Source organism: Dermochelys coriacea, chromosome 7, assembly GCF_009764565.3.
Source record: "Dermochelys coriacea isolate rDerCor1 chromosome 7, rDerCor1.pri.v4, whole genome shotgun sequence".
NCBI lineage: Eukaryota > Metazoa > Chordata > Testudines > Dermochelyidae > Dermochelys > Dermochelys coriacea.
This window is the reverse complement of record NC_050074.1, coordinates 188,782-202,402: the sequence shown is the minus strand read 5'-3', so window position 1 is coordinate 202,402 and position 13,621 is coordinate 188,782. Positions and strand designations below refer to the sequence as shown.

The following is a 13,621-nucleotide window of genomic DNA, read 5'->3' as shown; positions in this document are numbered from 1 at the left end:
CAAATATTAATATAAATCCACAGTTTGTCCCTTCATAATTCACACTTTTCTAGTTAATATAATTTTATTTTCCTAATCTCTCATTTTTAGAGAGACAAAAAAAATAATTGATCCATCCATCCATTCTTTCTAAGATGGCTCCCACTATTGTCTCTAATCGCATTATCCTTGCTGCTATTTTCAATGCCATTCCTTAATGTCCTTCCTGTAAACAAGCACCCAGTTCTCTAGATGGAAGCTGGGTTCCCACCGGCTCTTGGCACATTGACAGAATTCTCATCCATGAGACACCTCAGTTTCCCATCGGCTCTTCTAGCAGAGGTCAGACACTGGGCTGATGATTTTAAACTCTTTTTCATTATCCTTTTAATAATCAGCATCATGAAGCTTTAGAAATCTATAGGCATGCTTACACCTGCCAAGCCAAGGACAGACTTTGCAGTAGCAGCACAAGGCAAGTAAGAACCCCCAAAATGTATCACTCTCATAATAATAAAAAGGAAAGGAGTACTGTGGCACCTTAGAGACTAAGGAATTTGAGCATAAGCTAGTGGCGTTCTGTTATTTTCTTTGTTGGGCCTGTCCTGTAGTACGTGACTTCTGGGTACTCTTCTGGCTCTTTCAATCTGTTTCTTCACTTCAGCAGGTGCGTATTGTAGTTGTAAGAATGCATGATAGAGATCTTGAGGGTGTTTGTCTCTGTCTGAGGGATTGGAGCAAATGCGGTTATATCGTAGAGCTTAGCTGTAGATAATGGATCATGTGGTGTGATCTGGATGAAAGCGAGAGACATGTAGGTAGGAATAGCGGTCAGTAGGTTTCTGATATAGAGTGGTATAGAGATCCACTTCCTGGACACTACAGTGCTAATAAGCAATGGTCACAAACACCACCCTATATTGGAAAGCTACTGACCGCTATTCCTACCTACATGCCTACTAGCCATCACCTTCAGCCCACAACTAAAACCTCTCCAACGCATCATCAAGGATCTACAACCTATCCTGAAGGATGACCCATCACTCTCACAGATCTTGGGAGACAGGCCAGTCCTTGCTTACAGACAGCCCCCCAATCTGAAGCAAATACTCACCAGCAACCACACACCACACAACAGAACCACTGACCCAGGAACCTATCCTTGCAACAAAGCCCATTGCCAACTCTGTCCACATACCTATTCAGGGGACACCATCATAGGGCCTAATCACATCAGCCACACTATCAGAGGCTCGTTCACCTGCGTATCTACCAATGTGATATATTCCATCATGTGCCAGCAATGCCCCTCTGCCATGTACATTGGTCAAACTGGACAGTCTCTACGTAAAAGAATAAATGGACACAAATCAGACGTCAAGAATTATAACATTCAAAAACCAGTTGGAGAACACTTCAATCTCTCCAGTCACTCGGTTACAGACCTGAGAGTGGCTATCCTTCAACAAAAAAACTTCAAAAACAGACTCCAGCGAGAGACTGCTGAATTGGAATTAATTTGCAAACTGCATACAATTAACTTAGGCTTGAATAGAGACTGGGAGTGGATGGGTCATTACACAAAGTAAAACTATTTCCCCATGTTATTTCTCCCCCCCACCGCACCCCCCACTGTTCCTCAGACATTCTCGTTAACTGCTGGAAATGGCCCACCTTAATTATCACCATAAAAGGTTTTCCTTCTCCCTCCCACCGCTGGTAATAGCTCATCTTAAGTGATCACTCTCCTTACAGTGTGTATGATAAAACCCATTGTTTCATGTTCTCTGTGTGTGTATATAAAATCTCCCCACTGTATTTTCCACTGAATGCATCCAATGAAGTGAGCTGTAGCTCACGAAAGCTTATGCTCAAATAAATTTGTTAGTCTCTAAGGTGCCACAAGTACTCCTTTTCTTTCTGCGAATACAGACTAACACGGCTGATACTCTGAAACCTCTTATAATAATATATGCATAGACATCTGACTTGACAAAGTCGTGAAGGAACCCATCCCTCCTGAAACCATCATGACCCATAAGTGCCCTGAGTAAGGCACAACCTGGATGAACTCCAAAGCTTAGTGATTCAGCTCCCATTGAAGTCATTAGGAGATTTTCTCATTTACACCAGAATGGAAGGTGGCCGACCATTTACAAACATGAAAGGAGAAAGCCACCATTCTTATCACAGGGGTATGTTTTCCAAGTACAATGTCACGGCTCACATTTCTCTTTTCTTCTCTGCTGATATTAGCTGGGCTTAGTGACTGGATGGATAAACATTGCTTTGTAGAATTAAAACTCCAGAGCCACTGCTCACTCACTATGGATCTGGAGCACTCAGAGCGACGACTGCACCTGAAGAAAAAGATTTAGGAAACCATCAGTGTGCTCTCCAAAACTGAGGAGGGGATGCATTCTTTGGCTACAATATTGCTGTGAGCAGGACTCTCCCCAGCAAGAGTGGTAGGAAAACCAACACACCAACTACAGTAGTGACAACAAGCTAAGGCATGTAGCCTCAATAGCCCCAACAGTGCTACTTGGCATTGTTGAGGCCTCATCTCGAGTACTGTGTCCAGTTTTGGGCTCCACACTACAAGAAGGATGGGGAAAAATTGGAAAGAGTCCAGTGGAGGGCAACAAAAATGTTCAGGAGTTTGGAGCACATGATTTATGAGGAGAGGCTGAGGGAACTGGGATTATTTAGTCTGCAAAAGAGAAGAATGAGGGGGGATTTGATAGCTGCTTTCAACTACCTGAAAGGGGGTTCCAAAGAGGATGGATCTAGGCTGTTCTCAGGGGTGCCAGATGACAGAACAAGGAGTAATGGTCTCAAGTTGCAGTGGGGGAGGTTTAGCTTGGATATTAGGAAAAAAACTTTCACTAGGAGGGTGGTGAAGCACTGGAATGGGTTACCTAGGGAGGTGGTGGAATCTCCTTCCTTAGAGATTTTTAAGGTCAGGCTTTGACAAAGCCCTGGCCAGAATGCTTTAGTTGGGGATTGGTCCTGCTTTGAGCAGAGGGTTGGACTAGATGACCTCTTGAGGTCTTCCAACCCTGAGATTCTATGATTCTATGAATCCAAATTTGGGCATAAATGGGAATCTTGGCCACAGTGGGTACATTAGATACAGCACAACTTCATTTTGTAAATTATATTTACAGTTTACAGCTGAGTAAACCTGGCCATTAACATTAAAGGTGGAGGTGAGAAACCTGAGAGGAAGAAGGGACATAACAGAGGGTAATGAACTGAACACTGTGGCACTGCATAGACAGAAACGGATAGCCAAGTGGAAGCAGAACCATGTTTGATGGGAGCTGGAGTTCACAGCATTGCTGGATCCACTACCAAGGACTGGAACAGAGTGTCAAAGGCTGAATGAGGAGAGAAGATGAGCCAGTAACAGCAGAAAGGAGAAGGCTGTTAGCTACATGGAACAGACTAGTTTCCTTGCTGTGGTCAGACTGAAACCCAGACTGAGATCCACTGGGAAGAATACAGGGCATGGTGACTGAAGAGAAGTGCAGAACTGAGTGAAATGCAGTGGCTCCAATTTGCAGGAACTGGAAGGTGCCAGAGAAAAAGAAGCTGTTGACTAATGGTGGCATTTCCAGGAGGTAGCGTGGGGAGACAGAATCAGATGATAGAAGGATGAGGGATTAAAGAATGAATGAATGCAGAGGAGACGTATGTACCACATGCAGCAGCTAAAAGTATTCCAAGTAGGGCTTTATAAAAGTCTAAATGCATGTTGCACAAGATCATATAAACGTACGAATAGAAGAGTTATCATCGCATACTGTACCTTATTGGAGTTTTCCAGTAAAACGGATAGAACTAAACAAAAGAAAATTAACTAGCTAATCCCAATTAATCATTTCTCTGAAGAGCCTTGTTGAGGAAGTGATCAGAGATCTTACCGTCCCTGGAGAACACACCAGCCACAGTATGGATCTTTCAGTGTCAAACACGATTCACAATCCAAGTACTGTGAACATTCTAATATGGGAACCTTTACCACCTGCCAGAGAAAGAAATTAATCTAGTGAAATTCCAGCTCAAAACCCCACAGCTCCACCCACAAGCCCTACAACTTCTGCTCTTCCTAATGATCCACACTACACTGATGCTCATTCAACATCCTTTTAGCTACCAGCATCATCTGAAACTAAAGAAATAGGAGCCAAATGTTCAAAAGTGGCCGTTCCCATATCAATGGAAGAGAAATTTGTCCCATTGGATGGTGTTGGCTGCTACAAAAATGTCAAGGCAGAGCTAAGACACAGGTGCTGCTATTATATAAACTACTAGTAGTACAATCTTTTTCACAAGCGGAAAACTCTGGTATTGTGAAAAGGTCAGATTTTAATGTCACAGAAAGACTGATGTACAATAGATTTTATCCCTCTTTTCTCACAGAAGTTGTTGCTGTACAGAGTTATGCAATGGATCCTTGATGACCTCCTGCAGTATGTGCTTCAGTTCAGTTCCCTAATAAATATTATAGTGGACTGCCTGGTCTAGTATAGTTAAGGTATAAGCCAGCTGTTTGCTTAAACCTCAGTTCTTCTAAATGCTCTAAAATCTACATGGTTACTCAGATTGCCTTGAAATTTGATATGGCTCATCAAGCACTGACCAGGGTGTTCCAAATTTGTGGTCATTTTGACCAAGGGGTTCCCAAAATACCATCCCCACAAAAAAGTATTTTCTTAATGTTGACATATTTTTGCCCAGACCTGGGGATCAAACCATGGCTCTGATCCTGATAAAAGGATTGAACTCACTTGAGGGTTCCCCCAAAGAGTGCATGGCACCCACTAGCCTTTTGGGGGAGAAAAATTCAGAATAGTATTAGCCGAAGAGCTTGGCTCCTAATTTACCCTCATGCCTAATGTTCACAAGCAAATCAGATTACACTGAACATGCAAAGATAGAAAAGCCAGGAGTATTTGTAGTTTAGGAAGTTTCATGGCACCTAGATAACTCATGGGGATAAGCAGACAACTCAGATCCTAAACCGTTCTCAGCTAATAACACTTCAAATTCCTGGAAGAGCAAACATCTGGAAAAGGTCTGAGCTGGAAGCATTGGTGGAAGGGCTACATGTTGCACGAAATGGTAGGGGAGAGGTTGGAGAAGAAAAACACTCCCGTCTTCTCTCATGCATGTAAATTTACTAAGCCAATGTAATAAAGCTCTCAAGATTTTGGGACATATAGATGTCTGAGATTTCTCTCACTAGCTCTGTTAACAACTACACACTTAAAAGCATGACCATTATCCCCATTCCACTATCACAAAATGTACAGGAGAGAGAGAGGTGCACTTAGGAATCACACAGTAATGGTGTCGAGAGACCCCCACACTGCAACTATTCCTGGCTCTGGCAGCGGCCTGCTGAGTGACCTTAGGCAAGTGTCTTCATCTCTCTGACATTTTCCTTAATCAACAAGTGTTGTAGCCAACATGGAGGAATTCTACATTAGACCTTAACAGATAAAGGTGGTCTAAACACAGTACTAAAATTAATGGTAATTTAGGTACACGTGATCATGATTTGATCATATTTCTAATGTGGACCCGGAATAAAGTCCAGACCAGTGATATAAATACATACTTGGTGCTTTAAAAATGCCAATATCACAAAGCTGAAAAAAAAATTATCAGACAAATCAGCTGGGAGGGAGAATTTAATCAGAAAAATATAAATGATCATCCAAAATTGTTTAAGAACACTTTCATAGATGCCCAAAAAGCCACAATCCCACAACTGAGGAAGAAGGGTTAAAAATCTGACCTGGTTTATGGGAGAAGTGAAGGCAGCTATAAAAAATTAAAAAGATCTATATATCAAATGGAAGAAAGGGGACGTTGATAGTAATGAATACAAATCAGAAGCTAAGAACTGTAGAAAACTGCTAAGAGAAGCAGAGGGACAAGGAGAAATCTATAGCTAGTAGAATTAAGGACAATAAGGAGGAGCTTTTTAAGTATGTTAGGAACAAAAAGTATAACAATGGTATTGGTCCATTAATAGTTGGAAATGTCAAAATCATCATAAACAATGCAGAAAAGGCAGATAAGAAAAGGAGTACTTGTGGCACCTTAGAGTAACAAATTTGAGCATAAGCTTTCGTGAGCTACAGCTCACTTCATCAGATGCAATGCAATGCGTCCGATGAAGTGAGCTGTAACTCACAAAAGCTTATGCTCAAATAAATTTGTTAGTCTCTAAGGTGCCACAAGTACTCCTTTTCTTTTTTGTGAATACAGACTAACACGGCTGCTACTCTGAAACCAGAAAAGACAGATGTCTTCAATAAATATTTCTGTTCTGTATTTGGGAAGAAAACAGATGATGTAGACATATCATATGATAACACACCTTCTATTCTACTAGCATCTCAGAAGAATGTTAAACAGCAACTACTAAAGTCAGATCAAATCAGTTTGTCCAGATAATCTGCATCAAAGAGTTTCAAGAGAGCTGATTTAGGAGCTTGCTGGGCCGTTAATGTAAATTTCAATAAGTCTTGGAATACTGGAGAAGTTCCAGAAGATTAGAAGAAAGCTACTTTAATAGGGATAAATAGGATGACCCAGGTAATTGTAGGCCTGTTAGTCAGACATCAACCTTGGCAAGATTGCAGAGCGGCTGATATGGGACTCAGTTAATTAAGAATTAAAGGAGATTAATATATTTAATGCCAACCAACATGAGTTTAAGGAAAACAGATCCTGTTTAACTTGATATCTTTTTTTGATGAGATTACAAGTTTGACAGATAAAGGTAATAGTGCAGATGTAATATACGGAGACTTCTGTAAGTCATTTGACTTAGTAGGCATGACATTTTAAAACTTGAATGATATGAAATTAATATGGCATACATTAGATGGATTAAAAACTGGCTGACAGGTCTCAAAATGTAATTGGAAATCATTATTGAATAGGTGTGTTTCTAGTGGAGTCCCATTGGGATCAGTTCTTGGACCTATGCTATTTAAAGTTTGCAGAGGACACAGAAACTGGGAGAGAGGTAAATAATGGACAGGTCACTGATTCAGAGTACTCTGCATCGCTTGGTAAACTGAGCACAAGTAAACAATGTGCATTTTAATATGGCTAAACGTAAATGTATATATCTAGGAACAAAGAACATAGGCCTTACTGGATGGGAGACTCTATACTGGGAAGCAGTGACTCTGAAAAAGATTTGAGAATTGGTGGATAATCAGTTGAACATGAGCTCATGTGACACTGTGGCCAAAAGAGCTAATTGCCATTCTGGGATACACAAATGGGGGAAATCTCAAGTATGTGTAAAGAAGTTATTTGACTTCGGTGTTTGGCACTTGTGTGACTGGAATACTGTGTTCAGTTCTGCTGCCACAATTCAAGAAGGATGTTGATAAACTGGAGAGGGTTCAGAGAAGAGCCATGAGAATGGTTAAAGGATTAGAAAACATTCCTTATAGTGATAGACTCAAGGAGCTCTAGTTATTTAGCTTATCAAAGAGAGGTAAAGGGTAACTTGATCACAGTCTATAAGGACTTACTTGGGGAACAAATATTTAACAATCGGCTCTTCAATCTAGCACAGAAAGGTATAACGCAATCCAATGGCTGGAAGTTGAAGATAGACAAATTCAGACTGGAAATAAGGTGTAAATTTGTAATAATGAGAGTAACTAACCATTGGCACAAATTACCAAGGATCACAGTAGATTCTCCATCACTGACAATTTTAAAATCAACAGTGGATGTTTCTCTAAACTATGCTTTAGGAAATATTTTGGGGGAATCTATGGCTTGTGTTATACAGAAGTCAGACTAGATGACCACAATGGTCTCTTCTGGTCTTGGAATCTACAAATCTGTGAATGATCTATGGACCTGAGCCTCAGTTTCCCATCTGTAAAATGGGGATAATGATGATGTAAAGTTCTTTGAGATGTACTGACCAAAAGCACTATATAAAAGCTAGGTTGTTTTGTTACTAACTAGACACAGTAGTTTATCTACTGCAAATCTAGATGAGAACTGTGATGAACTGGGGTTATGGCTGTATAAACTATGAATTCTGACTGATACTGTGAAGTTGTACTGTGAAAACCTGCTTTCTCATGAATGTTTATATGTATGTGGATCCACCATAGCTGACAGGACCTGTAGTGGTTACACACCAGACAGATACTAAAAAAGGTGCTTAAGGACCTAACAACTAGGTGAAAACATCTGGGAACAGAGGGTGAGCTGTATCCTTAGAAAACCAGTTTAGCTGACTCCTCTGAAGGGAGGGGAGGAAGGTAGGAGCCGTGGCAATTTACCAGGAGTAGAGTAAAAAGACCAGGTGACCAGGAGAGGTTTAAATAAAGAAACACACAAGAACAGGGGGAGTCAGACAAGAAGCAGCAGCATGGGTCAAGAGAGAGCAAGGTCACAGAAGCTGGATAAGGGGCTCCAAGGAAGAGGTCACTCAGCATTTAGCAGCCTCATGAGGCAGGGGTTCTCTGCCCTGTTTTCTGAGGCCAGATAATCACAAGAAGTCTGGACAACCCAAGGGATTCATACCCCAGCCAAAAGAATGACCTACAATGCTGAGGAGGCAGGGACATGCGTTTAGTCTTTCGTGTTTTGTATGAACTGGACTCTCCTGTGCTTTACATGATTAAGTATAAAAAAGCATAAAGGCATTAGACTATACAAAGTGCATGCATCTTGTCTGCTTCAGAACTACTGCATGCCCCTGAGAATTAAACCGTACATCACAAACTTCACTTCTTTGGGGCAAAGTTTTGAGAGAGGGGGATGTTTGCATAACTGAAGTCAGCGCTGATCCTGGATCCTAGGGCAGGTGGGTTTGAAGCCCTGTGATGGCATGTCTACCGCACATTCATCCTGCAGGGTTTAATGCAAGCCAGATGGGCCAATTAACAAATTAGGTAGCTAATTAAGGAGGCTCAGCTGGGCTAGAATACACAGGCAGCTGAAAGCAGAAAGGGCTGCTGGGATAAGGCAGACAGTCCCAGGAGAAAGGGAGGAATGAGTGGAGACTGCAGCCTGCAGTCACTCCCTGGGAAGAGGGAGGAGGCTTTGGGAACTGGTAGGCCTAGGAAGAAAAGGGGAACCAGTAGTAGGAAGCAGCCCAGGGATAGAACAGTGAGGCTAGAGAGAGAGGGCCCAGACTGCTAAACTGAGGGTCCCTGGGCTGAACCCAGAGAAGAGGGCAGGCCTAGGTTCCCTACCAGCCACTGGGCAAGTGGCACCAAGACAGTGAGCAGGAAGACTGCCTCGTACTATTGAGGAGCTAACCCCCCCCAGAAGGGGGGGAACTCAGATAGTGGCATGACCAGAGGGCCAAGCCATGAAGAGGATATTGCAGTTCCTGAGGCTGCAAGAGGGATTGCAGGCGGATAGCAGAGACGAATTGACAGTGTGCCAACTGCAACCGGGGTTGAGAGCAACGTCGGCCTCAAGCTTATCCCCAGAATATCAGGAGGAGGCAACAACCCAGCAGTGAGTGATGCGCCCTGTGACAAGCCCCATTTTCAAGATGTGGTAGCAGTCCAAGAGTCAGTGCCCAGGAAATGTGCCAAAAAAGCTAAGGGAGGAAGCAGTGCTCCAGCCTGCTGAGGTTTTAGAAGTGTAACGCATGCCAGGGGATCAATAGCTCAGAGGCTTGGATTCTCCCCAGAGCAGTCCTAGTGGATGGCCAGGAAGGAGTGCTCGCTAGGATCTGTGACAACTGCAACTGCCTAAATGGCTAACTCCTACAAACATTCCTCTTTCTGTTTAAAAAAAAAAAATTAGGAAATTCAGTGATGGAAGACATTAAGCAGAATTAAGGTTGCCTCGTGTTATCTCATGCCCTCAAGAATATCAAGTTCAGCAAAAGTCAAACTTTTGAAAGAGGAAATTCAGAGTTAAGGTACATGCCAATACAACATTAAATATGCCCTCTTTGAGTAATGACCCAATACTTTCACAGCTCACATACTTGAACTCTGCTTTTGCAGAAAGTGCATATCACTCAGAGAATTAGACACGTGACAACCGTAGCAGAGTAGAGTAATATGCCTTCTCTTTTCTAAGGCAAAATTTGTTTTTAGGTCAGCTGTTCTGAACAGGAGCTACCTACACTATTCTACACTCAAGTACTGGGCAACCACACACAGGTTACATTTTACAACTCCCTCACCCCTTTCATTCTTACTCATACGATTTCACCTAACATTACACTTTAATTTACCTATCATTAACCACACTGACAGAGTTTCATATCCCACCTCACTGCTGACAATCCCCATGGCAAGCAGAGCCCTGTATCCCACCTCCTGACACAACCTACACAACTCAATGCTTAACTGATGCATTCCTTCGATCACATACGGTGGAGCAAAGATTTAGATGTCCTCAAATCACATTCACAGCTCTGTGATGCTCCTCAAAGTAATCTCCAGACCTCTTCAGATCACAATCACATCTCTATCAAGCTGCTCCAGCTAATGCCTCCACTTTCAGTATAAAGAAAAGGAGTACTTGTGGCACCTTAGAGACTAACAAATTTATTAGAGCATAAGCTTTCGTGAGCTACAGCTCACTTCATCGGATGCATTTGGTGGAAAAAACAGAGGAGAGATTTATATACACACACACACAGAGAACATGAAACAATGGGTTTATCATACACACTGTAAGGAGAGTGATCACTTAAGATAAGCCATCACCCACAGCAGGGGGGGGAAAGGAGGAAAACCTTCCATGGTGACAAGCAGGTAGGCTAATTCCAGCAGTTAACAAGAATATCAGATATTCTTGTTAACTGCTGGAATTAGCCTACCTGCTTGTCACCATGGAAGGTTTTCCTCCTTTCCCCCCCCTGCTGTGGGTGATGGCTTATCTTAAGTGATCACTCTCCTTACAGTGTGTATGATAAACCCATTGTTTCATGTTCTCTGTGTGTGTGTGTATATAAATCTCTCCTCTGTTTTTTCCACCAAATGCATCCGATGAAGTGAGCTGTAGCTCACGAAAGCTTATGCTCTAATAAATTTGTTAGTCTCTAAGGTGCCACAAGTACTCCTTTTCTTTTTGCGAATACAGACCAACACGGCTGCTACTCTGAAAACTTTCAGTATAGCTATTCTTAACACAGTGAATGCAGAATGCAGTTAATTCCCTGGAGCTCGGGAATGGCAGGGGGGTAGGGCAGAGTTAAGGTTGTGTTGGTGTGTACTTTAACACTCAAGGCAGTCAAGGAAGACAAGACTGCTAAGGAGATGGTCCATCAATGGCTGTTAGCCAGGATGGGCAGGGATGCAAAACCATACTCTGAAGTGTCCCTAGCCTCTGTTTACCAGAAGCTGGGAATGGGCAACAGGGGATGGTCACTTGAAGAGGAGACACTAAATGAATTCTTTGCATCAATCTTTACTGCAGATGACGAAAGGGAGATTTCCACATCTGAGCTATTCTTTTTAAGTGACAAATCTGAGGAACTGTCTCAGATTGAGGTGTCAATAGAGGAGATTTTGGAACAAATTGATAAATTAAATAGCAATAAATCACCAGGACCAGAGGGTATTCACCCAAATGTTCTGCAGTTTCACATTTGAGTTCCTTCAGAACTACTAAATGTGATATGTAACTTACCGCTTAAATTAGCCTCTGTACCAGATGACTGGAGGATAGCTAATGTAAAGCCAATTTTTTAAAAAGGCTCCAGAGGCCCTCTTGGCAATTATAAGGCAGTAAGCCTAACTTCAGTACCAGGGAAATTGGTTGAAACTATAGTAAAGAACAGAATTATCAGACACACAAATGAACATAAGTTGGGGCAGAGCCAACATGGCTTCTGTAAAGGGAAATCATGCCTCAATCTATTAGAATTCTTTGAGGTGAGGTCAACACATATTGGACAAGGATGATCCAGTGAATATAATGTACTTGGACTTTCAGAAAGCCTTTAACAAGGTTCCTCACCAAAGGATCTTAATCAAAGTAATCAGTCATGGGATAAGAGGGAAGTCCTCTAACACAGAGGTGGGCGAACTATGGACCACAGGAATCTCCCGCATGGCCACATAGCTCCTGGCCTGGGAGGCTCGCCCCCGGTCCCTTGCCCACAGCCTCTGCTCACTGCGCCGTTGGCTCAATGCTCTGAGCGGCGGGACTGTGAGCTCATTGGGCAGCGCAGCTGCAGAGCCCAGCCTGACCCAGTGCTCTGTGCTGCGTGGTGCATGATCCAGTCACTGGTGCTCCAGGCAGCGTGGTAAGGGGGCAGGCAGGGTTGGATAAAGGGCAGGGGAGTTCAGGGGTGGTCAGAGGGCGGGGAACAGGGGGTTGAATTGGGGCAGGGGTCCTGGGGGGGCAGTCAGGAAGGAAAGGAGGGGATGGTTGGGGCAGCAGGGGGCAGTCAGGGACACAGATTCCAGGGGCAGTCAGGGGACAGGGAGCAGGAGGGGTGGATGGGGTAGGGGTCCCGGGGGGGGCAGTCAGGAATGAGAGGAGGAGTTAGATGGGGCAGCAGGGAGCAGTCAGGGATGGGAGTTCCGGGGGGAGTCAGGGGACAGGGAGAAGGGGTGGTTGTATGGGGCAGGGATCCTGGGGGGGCCCCCAGTCAGGAAGGAGAGGGGTTGGATGGGGCGGTGCGGGACAGTTAGGGGTGGCGGGTCCAGGGGTGGTCAGAGAGAAGAGGTGGTTGGATGGGGCATGGGTCCCGGGTGGGCCATCAGGGGGCAAGAGCAGGGGAACGGGGGGGGGTCGGATAGGGGGCAGGGGCCATGCCACGCCTGGCTGTTTGAGGAGGCACAGCCTCCCCTAATTGGCCCTCCATACAATTTCAGAAACCCGATGCAGCCCTCAGACCAAAAAGTTTGCCCGCCTCTGCTCTAACAGATCAGTAACCGGTTGAAAGATAGGAAACAAAGGGTAGGAATTAATGGTCAGTTTTCACAGTGGAGAGAGGTAAATAGTGGGTTCCCCCAAGGAGCCTTACTGGGACCAGTGCTGTTCAACATATTCAGAAATTATCTGGAAAAAGGGGTAAACTGTGAGATGGCAGTTTGCAGATGATACAAAATCACTTAAGATAGTTAAGTTCAAAGCAGACTGTGAAAAGTTAGAGGAATCTTACAAAACTGGGTGTATGGGCAATAAAATGGCAAATGAAATTCAGTGTTGAGAAATGCAAAGTCATGCACATTGGAAAACATAATCCCAACGCTACATACAAAATTATGGAGTCTAAATTAGTTGTTACCACTCAAGAAAGAGATCTTGGCGTTATAGTGGATAGTTTCTGAAAACACCTGTTCAATGTGCAGTAGTAAAAAAATCTAACAATGTTAGTGACCATTAGGAAAGGGATAGATAATAAGGCAGAAAATATCATAATGCGACTGTCTATCCATGGTACACCCACACCTTGAATACTACATGGAGTTCTGGTCGCCACATCTCAGCTAGAGAAAGAGGTGACTGAGGAGGAATTTAAGACGGTTGCTAAGCTTTCTATAACTGTTGCTCTTCAAGATGTGTTGCACATGTGCATTCCATGTTAGGTGTGTGCACACCCTGCTCTTAGTTGCCAGAAATTTTCCCCTCAGTAATACACATCAGGTCGGCT

At 43.5% G+C, this 13,621-nt stretch overlaps 1 protein-coding gene across 8 annotated transcripts in view; it reads right to left on the bottom strand.

The window, feature by feature from the left end:
- PLXNB1 (plexin B1) overlaps nt 1-13,621 on the bottom strand; it is a 200,622-nt gene that overhangs the window by 83,283 nt on the left and 103,718 nt on the right. For 7 of the 8 annotated variants that reach the window (XR_006282546.1, XM_043518219.1, XM_038408344.2 and 4 more), the window contains 2 exons: nt 3,909-4,009; nt 2,207-2,339 (listed from right to left, as the gene is read on the bottom strand). The exons of the other annotated variant lie outside the window; for it this stretch is intronic. Coding sequence is in view for 6 of the 7 variants with exons in the window: in XM_043518219.1 (XP_043374154.1) it covers nt 2,207-2,339; nt 3,909-4,009 (234 nt within the window). In the remaining variant the exon portion in view is untranslated. The remainder of the gene's footprint in view (nt 1-2,206; nt 2,340-3,908; nt 4,010-13,621) is intronic. 8 annotated transcript variants of the gene reach the window in all.